The following is a 21,154-nucleotide window of genomic DNA, read 5'->3' on the forward strand; positions in this document are numbered from 1 at the left end:
TGGAGTGGGGCTTGAGAAGAGGTCATAATAAATAGTTCACTTGCCTTTTCCTGAATTTGAAACTGCCATTCAAATTAAGATGGATTGATTAGGTTACAGCTCTCGCAGTCCAATCATTTCACCTCTGAGCATTCCTGCATTAACACAGGAGCTTTGGAGGCAGGCCCATACATACCCAGTTTCTCTCTCAGACTCCCCAGCAGGGGATGAAAATTGGGAGGGGGAAAGGCTAGTGTTTTAAGTTACTAGGACTGGGGTAACAAAGTATCCCAGACTAGGGGACTTCATAGAAATTTATTGTCTCATAGTTCTGGAGTCTGGAGTCTGAGATCAGGGTGTAAGAAGTATTGGTTCCTTCTGAGGGCTGAGGAAGGATCTGTTCCATCTTGGCTTGTACATGACTTGCTTCATGTTCACATGGCATTCTTCCTGTATATTATCTGTGTCCAGATTTCTCTTTTTTATGAGGACACCAGTCATATTGGGTTAGGGGCCTAACCTACTCCAGCATGATCTCATCTTAATTAAATACATCTGCAATTACCCTATCCCCAAAGGTCACATTCTGAGATTCTAGAGGATGGGACTTCAACATATGAATTTGGGGGGAAACAGTTCAACTTGTAACAGAGAGCAAAACAAGCTGAACTGTCTCCTTGTAGAAGTAAACATCAACTCTGGGTAAGATGTTTCTCTCAAAGGATATTAAAAAAGGTCAGAGTGGAATGCATAGAAATAGGCTTTGCCTAAAAATTAGTGGAGAGGAGAGGAGCGACTAGAAGGGAGAGGGCGGGACTTGACTCTTGAGGTAGAGCTGGGTTTGAGAATACTGAGAGATGGTGATTATTGTCTGTAGCCAGTGGCATTGGCCAGGAAGATGCTTAGGAACCAAGCACACACAAGGAAAACAAACAAACTCATGTAAGCCATATGCTTGCTATTTGGGGGAGCGCAGAATGAGTGGAAAAGTCAAATTAACTCTTTGCTATAGGCAGTAGGCTTTGGGTTGAGGGCTGTTTATACATTACTACTATGTTTTTGTTCCAGAACTATCTGGCCCCAGGGTGCTGTTAAACCCAAGGAAGACACAGCTAGGATTGCACAGAGTGCATTTATTGGGGGACTTACTAACACAGTGTGGTCCTGAGCAGCAGCAAGTACAAGTGGATTCCCACAATTTGTGTTAGAAGGAGGGGCATGTATATTGGTTAGTTTTCCATTAAGACAGCAGCGGAACAAAGAATAGTCACAATCGTATATTTATTAGAGTTGCATTGAAATTTTCTAAATTCTTTTAAAACATTTTAAGTACTGTAAGTAAGGTTGAAACTTACCTCTGATCACCATCTCATCCCTAGTTTCCTGAATAGGCCCCTGCCAAGTTATAGTATATAGTATCCTTAAATCAAGAATTTCCCCATGCTTTTACTTGCTTATCTGTGTATAGTTGTCCCTCATTATCTACTGGGGACTGGTTCCAGAACCTCTTGGTGGACACCAAAATCTGCGGATGCTCTATTCCAGATCTTCGTCCAAGCCTGGTTTATTTTAAGCTGATAATCAAAGAGTCAGGCACCTTCCTGGTGCCAGGGTCTGATTGTCAAGTTCTACCTAACCACTCTAATAGTTTTGTCAATTTATAGTGTTCAGGGAAATTGTGCAGGAAAACACTAACTAGAGTTACTCTGGGACATTCATGGTCATTGCCACTCAAGATGCTTGCAGTCATGCCAAGCTGAATGCACACAGTTTTCCATCAGAGAGGGTTTTGGTCATCCCCAAGGCTCTGCCATGTTCCGCCTGAACTATTCTTTGAGGTGGCTTTTCTATAATCCCCCAAAGAAAGCGAGAGATTATTAATGGGGAAAGCAATATTAGGAAGTGACAGGCCTGATACCATTCCCACCCACCCTTATATATAAATGGATACCTGCCTGTAAGTTTCTGATCATCCTGAATTAACCAATGATATCATGTTGAGTATCTAGACAGGAAAGCCAAATGTTAAGAAGGTAAAATAAGAATTTAGGGAGTGAACAACATGAGTTCAAATCCTTTATTTGTCAACTGGCTTTAGGAAATTTTTTTAGTCTCTTTTACAGTCTTTTTATTTTTTGTATCTATAAAATTGGAGAATGATAAGATCCTATGAGAATGGTTATAAGAAATGACTATATTTAAGACCTCTGTGGTACTCTATCATTATTTTCAGTGATCCTATATGGCCTATGGAGAGGAGTGCTGAACAGTTGGGGCCCAAGCTATTCCCTTTCACCATAAAGACTGGTGGGGGGGATCCCTGTCTGTTTTATGTATCAATATTCCAAATAAGGTTCATTTTGAGAAGAGATTACAAGTCAAGATGTTAAAAACCACTTGAGCAGGAGGTGTCCAGAGTGCTTTCAGCTTTTAAATTCTGAGTTTTGTAGCAAATAGCTTATCCCATAACAGTTCTTATTTGCAAAATGATATTCAGCATCTATCTCAGAGAAGATAAATGGAGAGGTGTTTGTGAATATCCACACAGTATCAGAGTGCTTGTTATGCTTCTGTTTCCTATAGGAAATGCTTTTGTGACTCAGAGAAGTATAATATAATATCCTCCCACAACAAAGCAGAGACCATGAAATCTGTACATGAAATAATTAGACGATAGAACAAATTAAAATAAGTTACTGAGTACAGTATAAATTAAATAAGTCATTCAGAAAAATGCCATACTCTAAATAAATGATACCATACCAGAAAGTAGTAAAAACATCAGCATTATGTCCTATAAAGAAATAATAAGCTTTCTGGAAAAATACTGTATGTGTGTATATATGTGTATATATATATAAACATATATATACATACATATAATATGCTATATATGTATATATATATACATATATATATATATATAAAATATGCTCCAAAGTCTTAATATACCATTTACTTTTATGAATACCTTTATCCATATCAATATCTCCATGAAAGTATATTGGATGTTAGGAGTTGGGACACATAATTCTTCTCTTTATAATGAAGACAGAGAATAGTTCCTAGTTTTTCATTCGAATTCACCTCTGATCACCACTCTCATTCCTGGTTTCCTGAATCAGCACTTGCCAAGTTATAGTGTAAGTATAGTATCCCTCAATCCAGAATTTTCCCCAGGCTTTTACTGGGTTATCTGTGTACAGTTGTCCCTTATTATCTACTGGGGATTGGTTCCAGAACCCCTTGTAGATAACAAAATCTGCATATGCTCTCTTCTGTTATATAACATGGCATAGTATTTGCATATAAACTATGGACATCCTCCTATATATTTCAGTTTATCTCTAGATTACTTATAGCACCAAGTACAAAACAAATGCTATGTAAATAGTTATTTTATTGTTTAGGGAATGACAAGGAGAAAAGTTTGTGTATGTTCAATACAGATGCAGTTTTTGATCCATGGTTGGTTGAAACTGCAGATACAGAATATATTTTCAATATGGAGGGCTTACCATATACCCATAAATCCAACATAGAATTGCTTGTGTATGTTTGTATTACAAATGGTATCAGACTATACATTTTTCATTCAGTAAGATACCTTGGAAATCTATCCATAGAATTACATATAGATCTAGCTCGTTCCTTTTAACTGCTGTATAGTTATCATAGTATGAATATATCACATTTACCTATTTTCTTGATTGTGAACATTCAGATTGTTTCCCATTTTTCCTGGTACCAATAATGCAGCAATGAATATGCATGAATAGCCTTTTATGCATAAATGCAAGACTTTTGCTAGAGCAGATACAAAGGAATGAAATTGGTAGGTTTAAACATTTAAAAATATTTTTCAACATGAAGATCAATCAAGTGCTTATCCTGACCTCATTACTATAATAGATGATACATTTTTTCTTTGCATTTTATTTTTTACGGCCATGCCAATAATAAATGGACAATTCAGAGATGCAAGCATTTTGAATCATAAATGTTGCTATCAGTACATCATTATATCTAACCTCATTTGTCTTTTTGAAATGATTCATGACAAAGTAAACAGTAGCATCCAGTGATGTGCAATAGAGTTCTGCTTCCCCCTTAAGTGATTTTCTGCTACTTCAAGAAAGAACAGGCAACAGAATGTGTCAGTCGAAATGCAATTTAGGAATTGCACTTGATCTCATATTTCAGCCTAATGTTTCTGCTCTTTCATCGTAAAGATCAGCTGCATTTTATATTTTTCCAGTCCTTTAGAATAACATCCAGTTCTAGTCAGCATGTTTAATGTACTTCTCAGTGATGTTCTAGCACAATAAATTTTTGTATCTCGTGCATGTGTACATATGGTAAAAATTTCTTCAAGTTCTAGCGATGTGGGGGAGGAATATTGTGGTTGCTTTGTTAATGCAGTGTTTGTGTTGGAGCGGGTACGGCCCCGCGCTTTAACTCTCAGCACTGGGCGTAATGAGATGGCTTTGATGGTGGTGTAAAAGTCTAGTGGGATGGTCACAGCTTCACACTTCAAAGCCGAGCATATGGGGTGAATACTGGTTAGCTTTGTAGTCTTTGGGGATGGTTGGGAGACAATTCTTAACAGCTCTGTTTAATGAAGACATTGGAAAAGAAATGTTCTATCTTTAAAATAATTTTGAATTGCAAAGAGAGAAATTTTCACCACCCCCCTTCCATAGACTAAACTAAGAATAATTTTTCCTAGTCTGCACTTAATTAGACAGTGTAGCATCACTGCTATACTGTATTTTCAAATGCCACTCTTTTTAAACTACTATAGCAAGATTAATCGGCCAGTTTTATTTTAGGTATGTGTATGGATTTAGGCAAAAACTTTTTAGGGCTATCTGTTTTACCATCTGAGAGATTTTTTCTCACTTCTGAAAGAGAATTTTCCCCCCTTCTCATTAAAAAATACATAAATAAAAAAATCAACTAAACAAAAAACTTGGCTATATTAAGAGAGCTATACTAAAACTAGAGGATGCTTATAAGATTTCAAGTCTAGCACCCAGTTTAATTTTTAGATTTTGTGCTTTTTTTTTCCTCTACTTGATTTGAGTTTGAGGTGCAAGAGGTTGGAAAATACTCTTATGTGCTTATGAAGATTTGATACTTTTTTCGAGGATCACTGGAGTTCTGTTTAAGAATAATAATGACAAACCACATATTCGTGCATCAGATCAGAGGAAAGAGATTTATTCCTAGAGAAAGCGAGTGACAGACTTGAGGTTTCTTTCAAAGTTGTGCATTTTGGCTGGTATCAAGAATGTTCAAAGACTAAGCGAAGACTAAGCTTATAAGTTATGTTCCTTGAGCTGCTGAATTGCAATTCTGTTTAACAGTTAAATTTCAAGTCTCTTTATACCAGTAGGACTAAAGTGCTACTGAAAGAAACAAAAGCAGAAGGAAAAAGAATAGCATTAAATACCACTATCAATATGAAATGTGTGCTGCTGAAGTATGACAGGCAGGTACATTTAATTAAGCAAATTCTTAACTACTGTCTTCATGTCTTTTTTTATGATTTCATATTTCAGCCACTTATGTCTGTCATAGACTTAGAAGACATTCATATTAAGAATATGAGGCTTACACTTCTCATTGGATTGAGAAATATTTCATTGCATTGATTCTTCTTTGCAAAGAGGAATATAACTGACTTTTAGTCTTTAAAGTTAGAATTAAAAGTGCTAAATATACATGTATAGAAATGTTCAAAAATCATTTTTTTTTCAGTCTGTAAGGCCATCCAATCATGAAGGCATACATATGGGGGAAGAGTATTGTCATCAAATCAGCCATTTCAAAATACAACCAGAGAAAAATGGAAAGATTAGAACTACTAAGTGGTGGGAAAAACTTGTTAAAAATGGAAGAGAAACTCGTAAAATTAGTCTTTTAATACCAAGCAATTTAGGAAGCTGCAGTTTTGTTTTGCCTAGTTCTAGACTATCTGTTGGCATTGTATTCCTTCTGAACAAGAGATTGAAAAGTATCCCCTGTCTGACAAGACCAAGTGGCTCCAGTATCCCAGGTACAAGTAGCTTTGACTGCAGCAGATCAGACCATTGAGCAGCACATCAAGGGAACACAATGGTGGAAAGTTGGTGTCATAGTTTCTAACTAGGATATGTGTACTCAGTTCTCGTTCATCACCATAATGACCTTTTACTCTCATTTCTGTCTGCTCTGGACTCAAAGGCAGTTTATTTGGTTTAACAAATGGTTAGTGAGAAATTATAGCTATTTTCTTCAGGGAGTGTGGAACTTAGAACTGGAAGCAAAATCCCACAATTAACTATTTAATATAAGCAGATTAGATGGGTTGCTGTTGATAAAAATTAATAAGAGCTCTAAGATATCACATGAACACCTAAGAGGAAGAAATGAATTCCAGTGGGATGAGAACATAGATATGAAGTGGGGATTAGTTCTGGAGTCCCTGCTTGGAAACATCTGATTCTGCTGCAGGGGGAGTTGGGATGAACAGCTTAGAGAGCTACAATCATCAGTGGATTTTCAGCAGAAGTGCACAAAACTGTTGCTTGGAATAATACCACCACTTACTTAAAGGCTGAGGAGACTGGGTTTCCCACAGACTTGACCTTGAAGTAGTTACAATTTTTATCTTCCTTAAGGAGGCAATTTGATTTGTATGATATGGATATTTGAAATTATAAAAGGTATAATTTGTACATAGGCACATTGAGAAAACCACATGATAAAATTAAAACTAGTTGTTTTGAATATACAATGTATATCACAAATAAAATAACTTGGTAATAAACAATCATCTAAATAAATATATTTCTTTGAAATGCAATCTAATTTTGCTTTTCAGCAAAATTCCAAATATCTACCTGCTATAGGCTCTCAAGGTTGAAATCATTAGGAACACAAATGTTATTTATTTCCTTGGGAGTGAAGAGTTTATTATACTGCCTAAATATAATTTTAGCCCTGGTTGTTTCTTTATGGTAAGGAGAATAATGAAATATATCATGTTCTTGCTTCATTAGAAAACAGTGAATTATATAGAAAAGATCATGGAAGAGGGGTGTTGTTAAAGTATCTGGGTATTTTTGGAAAATAGGAATATGCCAGTCTAGGGGGATATTCAGAGTTTTCACAATTCACAGTCCAGAACAGGGGTGTGCCTTGAAGAAGGAAAAGGAAGCTAGTGTTTACTGATTGACTGCTGTGGATCAGGCATTGAACTAGATGCTTTTCTGAAATCATCCAGCCTTAGTCTCTCTATCCATTCAAAGACCTGTTTCTTTTTTCTTTATTTTTCATCGTTTTTTCCACTCCTTTAATCTTCTTCTTTTTTTCTCCTTTGGTTTTATTAAATATTTTTAAAGCAAATTCTAAAGATCATGTTTTTTACTCCCTACATAATTCATATTCTTTGCAATATAAATATTTTTTTATATAATCACAGTATCATTATCACATCCAAGAAAATTATAATTCTTTGATACCTTCCAACACCCAATATATAATCTAGGCAAACATCATTCTGTGGTGGGTTTACTTGATTCTGGATCTAATGTGGTTCACACATCACATTGATCGTTTTGTCTCTAAATTTCTTAATCTAAGACCAATCTCCTTCCAGTTTTTTCTCTCTCAGTTGTCCTATAAAATTTTCACATTCTAGTTCTGTCTGCTTCTTTATAGTGTATTTAAATGTTAAGTGTAATTTAATTTAATTTCATCCTTAACATTTCCTGTATATAAGTTAGCTTTAGAGACTTGATTGGTCTGAAGTTTAATATTTTGGGCAAGAATTCTTCAAAGGTAGGCTGTGTGCTTCATACTGCATCCTATCTGTAGGCTACCATGTTTGATTATATCACTTCTGGTGATGCAAACAAAAATTGCCTTTGTCTGCCATTGTAAAGTTCCTAATGGACTTTTCAGGAGATTTTTACCCACTGCTAATCTTTAGCTAAAGCAATTTGACTCTTTGAGTTTGCAAAATGCTGGTTTTCTGATTCTATCGTTACTTCTATATTTATTCCTTGGGTTTTAAAAAATATTTAAATTTTTTTCCTCATCAATTTGAGCCCTCTGACTTCTTTGAAATACTATTCATACAGGAAAAGCAGGATAAACATTTATTTTATCTTTTAATTGACAAAATTCTAGATAATGTTTTAGTGCTTCAGAGGGAGCTATTTTTCTTTTCCATTTTACAGACAGAGAAGTTCACACTCAGAGATGTCAAGTCAATTGTTCAAGATCCTAAGAGCTATTAAGGAGCAGCAATGGTGTTCAACCCTATGGTATTCAATCCTGGCCTAAATGCATGTTATTTCTTCTACCCCTGACCCCAATCCCCACCAGTTGCTGACAGGTAGGGGTTGCTACTGCAAATATGTCCCAGTGCTTTGCCCTTTAGAAGCCAAGCTTCAGGAATACTCCTTAGCAGATATTCTGGGCTATATAAACATAGACAGTACTCCAGAATTATAGCTCCAGATAAAGGTGCTGACCTGGATGGGCAAAGCCAGAAAACATGTTAGAGTATTTAGTGGGAGAGACTCTGAGGCATTATATTTTATGCTTTAGGCTACTGTAGCAGCCAAAGTGTGAGTCATTCTTAAGTTTTGGTTGGAGCAGATACACGTGACCAGAAACGTTTGGATAGTGGTCAGATATTCAGATGACTTAACATTTTAATTCTCCTTATGTTCTCCCATTTCTCTTACCTCCTCCTTCCCGCTGCCATTCCAGATTTGAGGAACAATTTAGCTAAGTGCTTAAACATTATTTTGTAATTCCTTAACCTCAGTTGACTGTGTCCTTGGCTTCTGTCCCCATTCCTTCCCCTAGGAACTGTGGCCTTCTAGTATCTTAAGTGGTATTAAAGAAGCACAAATGACTTAAGCTAAAACAAATTTAGGAGATTTTTTTTGAGCTTCATGGTGTCTACAACATCATGGTCTTTCAATGCTGGAGTCTCTGCTGACTTAAAGAACATTTTCCAAGATTTTTTGTGCCTTTAGTGGTACAAAACCTTTTTCTTTTTCGTGTCATGCACATTTCATTCCTTCCATCAACAAGACAGTCTACACTAGAAACAAATGGACAAATAACAAATCCTAAAATTGTAGTTGGGAAGGTTCCTGTGCTTATTGTGGACAGAGTCCCTGTCTCAACTCTGATGGCCCATTAAGTACCTCCAAATAAAGAAGTCCCACTTTCCTGCTGTCCTAGGCCTGTACCTAAAGTCCCTAAGTACCTACATTTTACATTATCAGATAGAAAGATGTATACTTTTGCTATACTTGCTGCCAGTGGACTGTAATTAACCCCTTGGAAAGATGTGATAGCTGTAAGCACAGGTCCTCTGAAGGACCTAGAAATCTAGAAAAAACAGGAGAAAAATTCTTCATTGTCCATTAATAAGATTAAGTCAGGTACAGAGAATCCAAATGTTTAAAAGAATGGTAAAGGAAGATTGAAAATGTTCTCTCTTTTGGAGTAGCCTCCAATTATGTTTATGTATTAGGATTCCTTACAGAGTATCTTCCCAGAGCTATCCAATGACACTTTCAGTGATGACATTAATGATCCATATGAAGACCCTGAGCCTCAGTAATTGAGCACTTGAAATGTGGCAAGTACAACTAAAAACCCCTAATTTTAAATTTTAGTTAACTTCAATTAGCAAAACTTAAAATTAAATAGCATATGTAGCCAGGGGTTACCATATTAGACAATGAAGATCTAGCTCTTGTGCTTTTAACTTTTATATCTCCTCATAACATATACAAATTGGGACTATTGTAAAAGTGTTCAAAATTGAAAGCCCTGATTTTGTTAATCTAAGTGATACATTTTCTTTGTGAAATTAGATTTGTAATGGGTTAGAAATTCAAGCTTCCTTGCTTAGAGGAAAACATTTATTATGGGACTAATGTAAAAGGAAAATTAATTATGCTCAAACTTTGATTTTTTTAGTTTGTATGAATTCTATGTATTAGTGGTCATGGCTGCACGACAGTATGCAACTTAATGCCACTGAAGTGTACACTAAGAAGTGGTTAAAGTGATAAATTTTTTTGTTAATTTCATTTTACTACCATAGCAAAAATTAAATACTTTCTCTTATTTTATTGGGCCTGATTTTGTTAATATTTCTCATGCTATAGGCCTCGCTAAGGACCTGGTCCTGCACGTTCCTGGCTGCAGTGTGTTTCTCTTTGGTGAAGCAGACCTGCCTAAGAAGCGCAGTCTTGTTCAGAGAAGGAAGCAGCTGGGCTGGTTCACAAGGAGGGATTTCAGTGCCCTTGAGCCTGACCTGGGAGCTGCACCTGCCCGAAGATGTGGTCTAACAGGTTCTAAGTGTGGTCTTAGTTCTGTTCTGTTTTGTTTTCTATTCATGATAATAGCATCCTGAGGATCCCTTGTTTGGTCAGGCCCTTATAATGATAGGAGAGTTACAGTAGTGGCTTCTCCTTGTACCTGGTGAGGATCTTTTTTCAGTTCTGTTCCATACTAGGCACTCATAAGCTTACTAGTGAGCCTTACTGAAGCTCTTGTCAGATATTTGATGGGGCACCCAGGGAGGATATCAAAGGTATATAGCAAACCCTGCAACATGACCTCTGAGACTAAGAATGGATGCAGATCTGGTGTCAGGATCCTAGAGGCCCTGTCTCTTCTGACTGTGGATCTGTGTCCCCAGTGTGATGAAGATACCTCGGGAGATACAGGGAGTGCAGACTTAGGTCAAGGTTCCTTCTAGCTGGTAGGAAGATATTTCAGTCCTTGGGCATCTAGCGTGGCCAAGTTGGTGCTTACAGCTGCAAGTCCGTTCTAGCGGCACCCTGGAGCAAACCTTTTCTAGACAATGGGATTCTAGAACAAGAGAGCAGAAACACCAGAGAGAAAGGTATTTCTTTCCCCTGGATCTTATCAACTTTTGCCTCCCTTTGACATTCTGGCCTTCACCCCCCACCTCATTCTATAGGGATTACCTTAGAAAAAGCAAAGTCCTGACCCTGTTACCTGCACTCCACTATCCTAGGGTCTTTTGAGTCTTAATTCTTTCATCTAAAAAATCTTGTGTAAATGTCACAAAATAAGCCATGTTGGGTCAGATTTTGGTGGTTAGCTAATACCTTAGAGTTACTAAAATACCAGATACCCCAGGAGCAGGAGGATGAACATAAGATACACATTTCTTATGGCACAGCTCTGCCAAAGCCTTCAGAATCATTTACACATAGACATAACCCCAGAATTCTGCTCTTAAATAAATAATATATATGATCACCTAGAGCTGTTCAATGAAATACACAGGTTTTAAAGCCAAGTTCAAATCCTGGTCTGTGTGACCTTGGAGAGTTTCTCAAACTCAGGAAAGTTCAATTCCCACATCTATAAAATGGACATTGTATTAGTGTCTCCCTTATAATATTGTGAAGTTGAAATAATGTCTGTAAAGTGCCCAACACAGTAGTACTAAAGGGTTATTTTTCTTTCCCAGTAAAGTGGAGATTTATAAAAATGTTGTTATAGATGTTTTTTGTTCAGTATTTTGTTATAGAAAAAAGGAAGAAACTGATTGCTCTCTGCCAATTTGACATATTTTTCCATGATTTGTCTCACAAATGGAGATGTGTAAGTTTTATGACTAAATTTTCAGAAGTCTATTTCCTGGTTTCTAATTTGAGCCTTCCTAAAGACTGAAGGGATTATACCACAAATGTAGTCAGCTCAGTGCCAGGTGGGCTGGGATTACAGTCAGTGGACAAGAGTTTGGAAGAGGTGTTCTGGTGTTAGAATACAGAACTGGTTTTAGCCTTAGGTTCAGCATACATATCAATTCTTATTTTTGTTGTGCTGTCAGAATAAGTTTTGGGAAGAATTTTAAACTGATCTGTATGTCACATCTGAGTTTAAGACCAAATGCTAATATCATCCCTATTCATATTTAATCTCCCAAGAACAAATGTGTTATATAATTGTTTAAATCAAGGTGAACATTGCTTCCAGTCTGATCTGTTGATTACCTGTGGTTGGAATAATCAGTATCTGTACTCCATCATTACCTATTTTATATTGTTTGATTTGAAATGGACAACCCAGGGGGATTTCTGATTTTTCTCTATTTTTATTCCACATGGTTATCTGTGATTTACATGCAGAATTTCATCAAAATCTGTAAATCTCAAGTTAAAACTTTAAGATGCCAAAATTGGCACAAAAATGTTTAAAGATGATATTTTAAAGGTAATATTTAGTACTGGTGATGATGTAGTTAGAGACACTCATTCTGCCAATGCTAGTGTAAATTGGTATAAACTTTTTGGAAGTGAGTTTGTGAAATGTACCAAGAGCTCTAAAAATTCCCTCTTAGGAATTCCAGTTTTAGTGATAAATCCTAAGGAGATAATAAAAGTTATCAGTACTTAAGCATCAGTGTATTTATTGAAGCATTATTTATGAGAGCAAATTCTGGAAACAATGTAAATGTTTGTTATTTGGGAATGATTAGCTATGTCATATTCTCCAGAATTAAGTTTTGGAAGAATTTTTAGACATGGAAAATATAATCTAATATAGAGAGAATTTGTAGTTAATTGAGGCAACAAATACATATTCAGTAAACTGCCAGGCATTATCATCAGTGAGCAAAATAGAATTCATATGCTCTCTAAGAACTTAGTAGTTGGGGGAGGAGTAAGGAGACAGACAGAAAATAAACAGCTTAATAAATAAATGAATTGTATAGTTTTTTAAAAAATAATAAGTGCTAAAGCCAAAAGAAAGAAAGAAGGAAAAAAAAGGAACAGAACAAGGGCGTTACAAATTCTTCGGTGAGAAAAATTATGATTTTAAATTGTGTGATCCAATTTAGGCCTCATTGTACAATCAGTATATGGAACACAGACTGGAAGGAGTGAGGCCAATAGCCCACATTGGAGATGTGAGGAGATTTAGGCAGAGGGAATAGCCTGTGTCAAGGCCAAAGCATAAAAAAATGGTATAAATAGTATTATCTCAGTATTGTAAAATACATATGCTGACCAAAAGTAAAAATATTAGTTTGCAGAAGAAACGTGAATATTATGAGTTGACCATCATTCAGCCCTTATTTAAGAGGCTCAGGGAGGGTGCTAGTAGCAGAAAAATAAAATGCTTTAAGAAGGAATAATTCATTTCTAATATTCCACCAAAACATGTAGTCATTGGAATTTAAGACTCAGCTGAAATCTTAAGGTTACCTTAATTGCGCATATTCTTTCTTAGAAACATTTTATCTAGAAAGGAGTAAATTGTTTTCATCTTTTGAAGTAATAGCCATTGAAATAGAATTTATAACTCTAAATGATGAAGTGTTATTCATCCAAATTTTTCAATGAATTTCATTGCCAGTAATAGCATTTTCCCCCTTATTTTTAAAAATTTAATGGCTTTATATATATTTTTCTAACCTTTTTTTTTGTTATGTCAGTGTTTTCCAACATATTTTTCCATTCCACTCACCAGAACAGAAGAAACTTAACATATTGTTTTTGTCTTTTTTTCTTGTCCTGAAAAAATTTAATAGATATGACTGATGCTAACAACTGAACACAATTTGTCAACATGCCAGTGACAGTACCCGAGAGGAAGCAGAATCTATAAGGATACAGGATTCTGCTTTGAAGTTCCTGAGGAATATTATAAACAGAAGAGAAAAAAAGTGAGCTCAGAGATGGTTAACACCCTTAGTTAGTGCCAAACACACAAAATCTTTTCAGCCAAATTTTCTTCTAGAAGTTTGTAGTTGGCCAGCTCATGGGGAACATAAATAAGGGCAAAGTAGTAATAGTTGATACTTTTAGGTCTATAAATAAATACTTTAAACATACATATTTAGAAAGCCTAAGCACTCATGGGATAATTTAAACATTGCTGTCTGATATATTGTATGAATGGCCTGGAATGGCATCACTGTTTAGAAATACAGGGAAAATTCTTTGAACTGTAGTTTCGTCTGATGCCTCAGGAATCATAGAGGGAGATAACTGGTACATCTTGGAACCAGGAGTTTCTGTTAGTTATTTAAATGGCTTACTGAGAAGTTTCCCTTGCTTACTTCTTTCTGCTATAAATAATAAATGCATCATCAGCACTTTCCTGGACATTGAATAATCCAATTTGCACCACACCAAACATTCTCCTGGTCTTTGAAAATAATTCCTAATTTTAAAATAAGTCTAATTTTAAGAAGACTATTTTTATTATTTTTTTGAATTTTTTTTTTTTTACCATAAATCTGTTTGGGATAATGAAAATGAAGGTCTCAGTATGCAACTAAGTGTTTAATCTACAATGGACACATGATGACTTAGATTTTGCGTGAATTCCAAAAGGGCATTGTCATACAGTTGAAAAACTGGGGAGCAGGCAGGTCACCTGGGGGTCCCTCATCTGGTCTAGCTTCATTATATGACGTTAATGTGTACCCAGTTCTGTAAAAAACTTTTCTGAATTATTGTGACTCTGAAAGATTTAAGGTCTAAAAATTGAGGTTTATAGCTCCTCCTGGAGCAAGAATACATCGTAGTCATTTGCAGGACAGCTGAGCAGGGACAGTGTCCTGTCAAGGTGGAACTTGAATTCAGATCCACAGGGAGCACTTCCCATCCCTGTACTGCACTGTTCTCTCTTAGCTTTCCTTTCTGTTGGTTCAGCTACATGGATGACTGTCCTGCATTCTTCCCGCTATGGGGGCATTGGACTTAGCAATTATGTTTGTTTTATGGCTTTAGTCATCAAATGTCCAGTTTCAGCTGTGGTTTTTCTTTAGTGCATGTTCTAAAAAAAATTTAAAGTCCCAATATGTAATGATAACTAATTCCTTTGGTGTAATAACTGTTTATATTTTTGAGCCGGAGGTCCAAGTCCAGTGTCTTGTTCTGCTTGTTACTCTAAAGTGAATACCACATTTAGGCAAGAGTTTTACCTTATTTTAACCTTCTTCATGTTTTATACCCAGCAACCTGCCAGCAGGTTTTCAGGAAAAAAAGTAATTAATGAGGGAGTTGAATTGGTCAAAGAGAATCTATTTACTCAAACTGTGATATAATCTACAAATTATAATCTCTTTTCAGGTACAAAAATTGTCAAAGATTTGTACCTGTAACATTACCTCCTCTTGTGCATGAGTTAATACTAGCCACCAAAGAGGGGCTTGATACAATAAATAGGACTTCTGAAGATATTCGTGAGCAACTTCTGACCTCCTAAACTGAAATTCATTTCTATGGAGTGAAATACATAGAATTTTTTCATCTTTGATTGATTGAGAATGATAAGTGTCTGGAACTATTTTTGAGAATAATTTTGATCTTAAGGGGAAAAATACATGTATTTCTTCTGAGTGCTGCTTTTTCATTTTTTTGAGTGGGCTCCTTGCTATTGTTTTGTCTGAATACAGTTTTTTATTTGTGTTATTCCAGACGAGGTCCTACCACAAGCATCTTTAAACCAGACATTAATAGCATAGTTCACAGTCATTACTGTCAGTGCTCAAACACAAATATTGCATTTGTGTTTGCAAAAGCTACACATCAGATGTTAATTAAGTGCATTTGAGGGTTTTTTTTTTCCCTGCTTAAACAATCTGGCACAAAGGGTTTATATCTATATCAGTTCACCATAAGGTCTCCACAATATCTGAATCACCAGCCATACAGTATATGATAAATACAGTGTTTCCACACCAGAAAATAACAGAATTGTCAGGAGAACATCAGGCCTGTTATATTTCTCTGTGAAATAATAGCAACTGAATATCAGTTTCTTTTTCTTTTTGATTAAAAAAAAGTATTTAACTAGGAGTAAACACCAATATTTAGAATGATAAATTTTTCATTAAAGAACACATGGAAAGTGAAACCATACCAGAGATTCTTTTCCTTGTTTTAGCTTGCTTCAGGGCGTTGTGACAGTTGCGTTGGAATAAAATTGGAATTTTAGCCTTGCAGTGAGGGGATTCATGCTGCCACCAGAGCAGCCGAGTGCCAATCTGCAGGAGGCAGGAGAGGAGCGAAACCGCAAACTGAGAAACAAACTTTCACATCAGGTTTCTAATTTTAGAGCAAAAATGGAATTACTTTAATTATATGACATTTAACTAGAAATACGATTTGCTGGGATTAATTATCTCTCTCATTTAAAATACCTTCTTAGTAGGTTTAAATTAACATAAAAAAATCAAATTTAGCATTTAAATAAGGTCAATGGGACTGCTGGATTTAAACGAAGAATTTGATTCGGTATAATTGGATCACCATATTGGTTTTGACTTGGAAAGATTAAGTGGAGGAAATTGGAAAAGCATGAATTTGGGCAGAAAGAGACATTTTCTTTTCTTTCTTTCTTCCTCTGCCTCCTCCCTCCTGAGAAAAAAATGGGTCATGGCCTCATAACCCCTTGGAGAGAAAACTGCCACCCTGATCAGGTCAACATCTCAGATTCACTAACTGTCTCTGTTCACTGCCTGAGTGAGATATAGCAATAAAACCAAATAAAATTTTTGTGTAGATGAGATTTGATAGAATTTAAAATATACATATCAAGAGCATATGTGAGAAAATGACTGTGTTATTTGTTTGCCTCTTAATTATTTCTGATGTTTCATTTTATTTCTCTAAGAAATAATGAAGTTTACACTGTTGAAAGAATTTTAAAAATAGAGTGTATTTTATTCAGGTAAATCAGGTTAGGGCACTGTATACATGCATTCTTTATGGAACCTTTGTGCTTACCTCTTAACATCTAAACTTGTTCTATCTTTAAAGATTTATCTTGAGTAGTGAGTTCACCTTATTATCAGGGATGATCACTTTGGAAATTCTACTAAAAAGGGGACAGTTACTAGTCACATAGTGGTTAAAAAAAAATGCCTTGGAATTTTCTGGGTGGATACAGGAAGAATACCATGTCTGTAGAGATGTAATGGCCCACAGAAGTATGGAATGAGACTATTGGGTCTGTCTGAAGGAATATTTTTTGAAAGTGACCTGCTTCCCAAAGTTGACAAGCCACATGTGAATTTCTCAATGTTGGTTTGGCCTATCAAAGCTATGGAATAGCAAAGTACACTAGACTAGGGATATATTTTGAATATGTATGCTTATGTATATACTTTTTAAAAAATATTTATTTTTTAGTTTTAGGTGGTCACAATATCTTTATTTTATTTTTATGTGGTGCTGAGAATCGAACCCAGTACCTCACGCATGCTAGGCGAGTGCACTACCACTTGAGCCACATCCCCAGCCCCTCGTGTATATACTTTTCTGTATATACTTTTCCTGTGTATATACCCTTCAGCAGCACCTGTTTGTTAGAACTGTGGTAAAAATGTCTTCCTGAGTCAGAAGAAGGTGTATGTAACAGATCTTAGGAAATGGCACTATTTATAACATTACCTATTGAGGAATAGAGGAAAGAAAAATAATGTTTGGATGTTTTCTATTAATGAGTAGCATCAACAAAAAATTCTAGTTGTACTCTGTGAAATGTTAAAAGACATTTAGAGTAAATGATTGATGTATGAGATTGTAAGAGAAAGATGTATTGACTGTTAGGAAATTTAATTTTTATGAAATTAGCATTATGGGGAAATACTGTAATCTGATTCATTCCTGCAGAATTCCCAGTAGAAAGAGGCCCAGCCTTGGGAGTCGAAATGTTTCATTATGTACATGTGTGGGAAAAAGATGAAATGTGGTTTCCGTGTGCTGATTTTCTGAAAAATGTCTATTAGTATGAGGCAGCGAGGCTAGGCAACAAAGCCCCCAAGCCACCAGGGTCTAGGGGAGAGTGAACACAGAAAGCACTTCTCTGATGGATATTGAAATAATAAGCAATAAATTTGAAAGTAGTCAGAAAAAGCAATATCAGTAAAATAATGTTGAAATAGTAGCTAAGGAATTGTCATATGCTGAAGATGAGGTCAGCTTTTTATCCCCATCAATCCGTAGTCAACGTTGCTTTTAGAAATGTAAGGTTCCCCCAAATTGAGGAAACTGCAAACCTAAGCTTTTTATACCAATGCTAATTTAACCAAGTTGTCCATCTTATAATGTAAACTATAATTAGAGGAGAGCTATTTATGTAATGTGAGCTACACCATCCCTGAGGCAGGGAAAAGCTGTACATTTGCCCCTGAGCTCTAGAGTAACAGGGCTTTGGCTGGCAGTGACAGCCCCAGTCTCTTAAGAAGCTGGAGATGGAAGAAAGAGTAGCCTGCAACAGTTTGTGCAAAAGGGCATGAGCATGTCTTTGGCACTCTAAACCCTTCCAAACTCACATCATCTGAGACACCAAGAGTCCATTTGCCCTTCCCAATCCTGAGGCCATTAGTTGCTTCTCAGTTGTCTCTTTTCCTAATCAAGATTTGGTGTGGAGGTTCATTTTAATCCATGATGGCAGGCATTTGGGAAGAAAGTGGCACGTACAGAGGTATGGTTTACTCCTGTCTCTGAGACCCATAGGAGTGACACTGAGTTCCAATCACTGGAGATGGCGGTGGAGATGAGTGAAAGCCAAGGCCTGATATAGCTGATGATACTGAATTCATAATTGTGCTTTCTGTTCTCTGTTGTTATTTTAGAAAGCCTGGGCTCTTCTTACTTTTTCTGGAATTAAACATCCCTCTGCTACTTTAGAGTAGATAAAATTCTCTGCTTGTAGCTCAAATGCCTATTATTTTAAAAAAGACCTTTGGAAAATCCTGGAGTTTAAAATGAGGAATATTTGTATTCTTTTAAAATGAAACCAAGTAAAGTACACTCTTTTGACTAAAATTGACTGAAGAATTGAATCTTTGAGGTGAGACCTTAGTTCTGCTCTATTAAGATGCTTTTCTAATGATTTAGGTGTTGGTGCCAGCCCATATGTGATGAACTGCAATGTTACCATAGATTCTCAAGACTTGTCTGTGGGAAGAGAGATTGCTCATGCCATTCGAGGATCCAGTGCACATGGATTGAAGGGTGTCCAAGCAATGGCTTTTCCCCATGAAGGGAAAATTGAGATAGCTTGCAACGTAGAGAGTTTTGAAAACCAAGAAACTACAGACACCTCAGAAGGCTCTCAATATGTGACTTATAGTGTTCTTGGGGACCGTTTTTCTTATGTGTCTCCACATTACATAGAAGCTCAAGTTAAAAAGTTGGCAAGTAATCAGGGAATTGGTACCATAGGAAGAGCACTAGTTGGATTTACACCCCCGGAGTGCAAGAACTGTGCTGAATACGCTTTAAAGGAAAATATTGGGGAATTCTGGAAGATTCGGGAAGGTGTTTTCATGTGATCGATCTAAGGCTTCACTGAAATTTTAAAGAAAAGTATCAATCATTGCAAAATTTACTTTTGATCAATGAAGATCAGAGGAAGATACAAAGAACTTGGTTGCATCTGCGTATTGAAAAATTGGAAGCATTATTTCCTCAACAACAATAACAAATGCTTGTAGATCATCCATAATCACCTGTGATGTTTCTAGTCATCATCAAAACTTTGTGAGAGCCTGCTCTGTGTCAAGTACATTAGATGCCATTTTGAATAACCTGAGTAAGGTGGCCATAGTTGCTGAGCCACCTTTATGAAACAACAACAACAACAAAAATAGACTCAATTTGGTTTTCCTGAACAACTTGTTTTACAATTGCTGGGACTGAACCCAGGGCTTTGTGCATGCTAGGCAAGTGGCCTACCCTCCCAGCCTGATTTTCCTGAATTCTGTATTCCCAAGTTCTGTACTCAACTCTTTTTTTTTTTTTTTTTAGTAATCAATTTTTTAAAATGTGCATTTATGAAAATCAAGTACTAAGTGATTGAAAAGTGGAGCGATTACAAAATAAAATCTTTCTTTCAAAGCATGATTGTCCTTTCTGACCTTGCTACATTTAGAAGGACCCATTGTTCATCCCAGAGATAACTCCATAAGCCAGATTTATCCAGGTTTTTATTGTTTATGTAGGGAGAGAGCGTGGTGGTGTTGGGCATAACTTCAAGGAAGTGTTTATTGTTTTTGTAATTTAAATGGAAAGTCTAAAGGCTTAGAAATTGAGTACTTTTAAACAGAAAGATACTAGTGGAAGAAATTTTATTTGAAACAAACTAAAACATGTTACTTTGTGAAGTAAAAGAAGCTACTTGTTGATTCCAACAGTTCTACATAAATCCTTAGTATTTGAAACATGTTAGTATAAATGCTTTCTATTCTTAAATCTCAGAGAAATTAATTTTTCTACTAATTCTCTTTAGCAAAACTGATAATGAACTTCTCTAAAAAGAGCACAACATACAAGTCTATTTTAAGGGATTAAAAAGAGGTCAAATTCAAATCTTTTATAGGATCTGATGATCTAATATTTTTTAACTTACATTTGAGTCTGATTTCATTCGCCCTGTTCCAGAATTGTGATTTTGTGAGTATCTTCTTTTCTATACAATTACAACACAGATAAAAAATGATGGACTAGGTGTGTTTTTCATATTTAAGGAATATTAGTTGCTCTGGTGCAGAAGGAAAATGCTGTCCATTGAGATCTGATGGGTCATGACAGAGAAATGATAAGTCCTCATTCCTCCTTGCTTTGACAGAAGCCACGGGACCCAGCAGAACGAGCACTGAACAATGGGTTGGTGGACTTGGTTCTGGTCCTTATTCTTATCCCCTACATAGCCACAGTTTCATTATTTATTAAACAGGGAAACTAATTTCTGCACTAAGAGCTGTGTTGGGGGCAATAAACGTTGTAAACTATAACATAAAAATGAAACTTATTAGTAGTAGTCTTTGCTAATATATTCTAGAACTTTTCTTCAGTTTGGGGGCATCTGTATTGAATGGCAGAGAGGGGATAAAAGCATAAGATGCCATTGATTCTTTTGGGGGTTGTAAGAGAGGTGGATTAATTTTCCATTTACCAAGGTTAAGCTCTCCAGGTTCTTTTCTCTGTGTTCCAGACTGCTGGCTTTGGTCAAGACCTTGGTGTAGCCACACATTTACTTACTAGGTATAGTGTTTCAGTTTTAAAAGATGAAAAATCTCTTGAGATGGATGATGGTAGTGATTGTGCAACAATATGGATATACTTACACTGAATTACATATTTAAGAATGA

At 36.0% G+C, this 21,154-nt stretch overlaps 1 protein-coding gene across 3 annotated transcripts in view; it reads left to right on the forward strand.

Annotated features, from left to right (window-relative positions):
• Ftcdnl1 (formiminotransferase cyclodeaminase N-terminal like) overlaps positions 1 to 19,865 on the forward strand; it is a 34,543-nt gene extending 14,678 nt beyond the window's left edge. For all 3 annotated transcript variants that reach the window (XM_076865834.2, XM_076865836.2, XM_076865835.2), the window contains 2 exons: positions 10,167 to 10,352; positions 18,900 to 19,865. In XM_076865834.2, coding sequence (XP_076721949.1) covers positions 10,167 to 10,352; positions 18,900 to 19,336 — 623 coding nt within the window. In that variant the 3' untranslated portion in view covers positions 19,337 to 19,865. The remainder of the gene's footprint in view (positions 1 to 10,166; positions 10,353 to 18,899) is intronic.
• The last annotated feature ends 1,289 nt before the right edge of the window (positions 19,866 to 21,154 follow it).

The sequence above is a fragment of the Callospermophilus lateralis genome, chromosome 9 (genome assembly GCF_048772815.1).
Source record: "Callospermophilus lateralis isolate mCalLat2 chromosome 9, mCalLat2.hap1, whole genome shotgun sequence".
Classification (NCBI taxonomy): Eukaryota; Metazoa; Chordata; class Mammalia; order Rodentia; family Sciuridae; genus Callospermophilus; species Callospermophilus lateralis.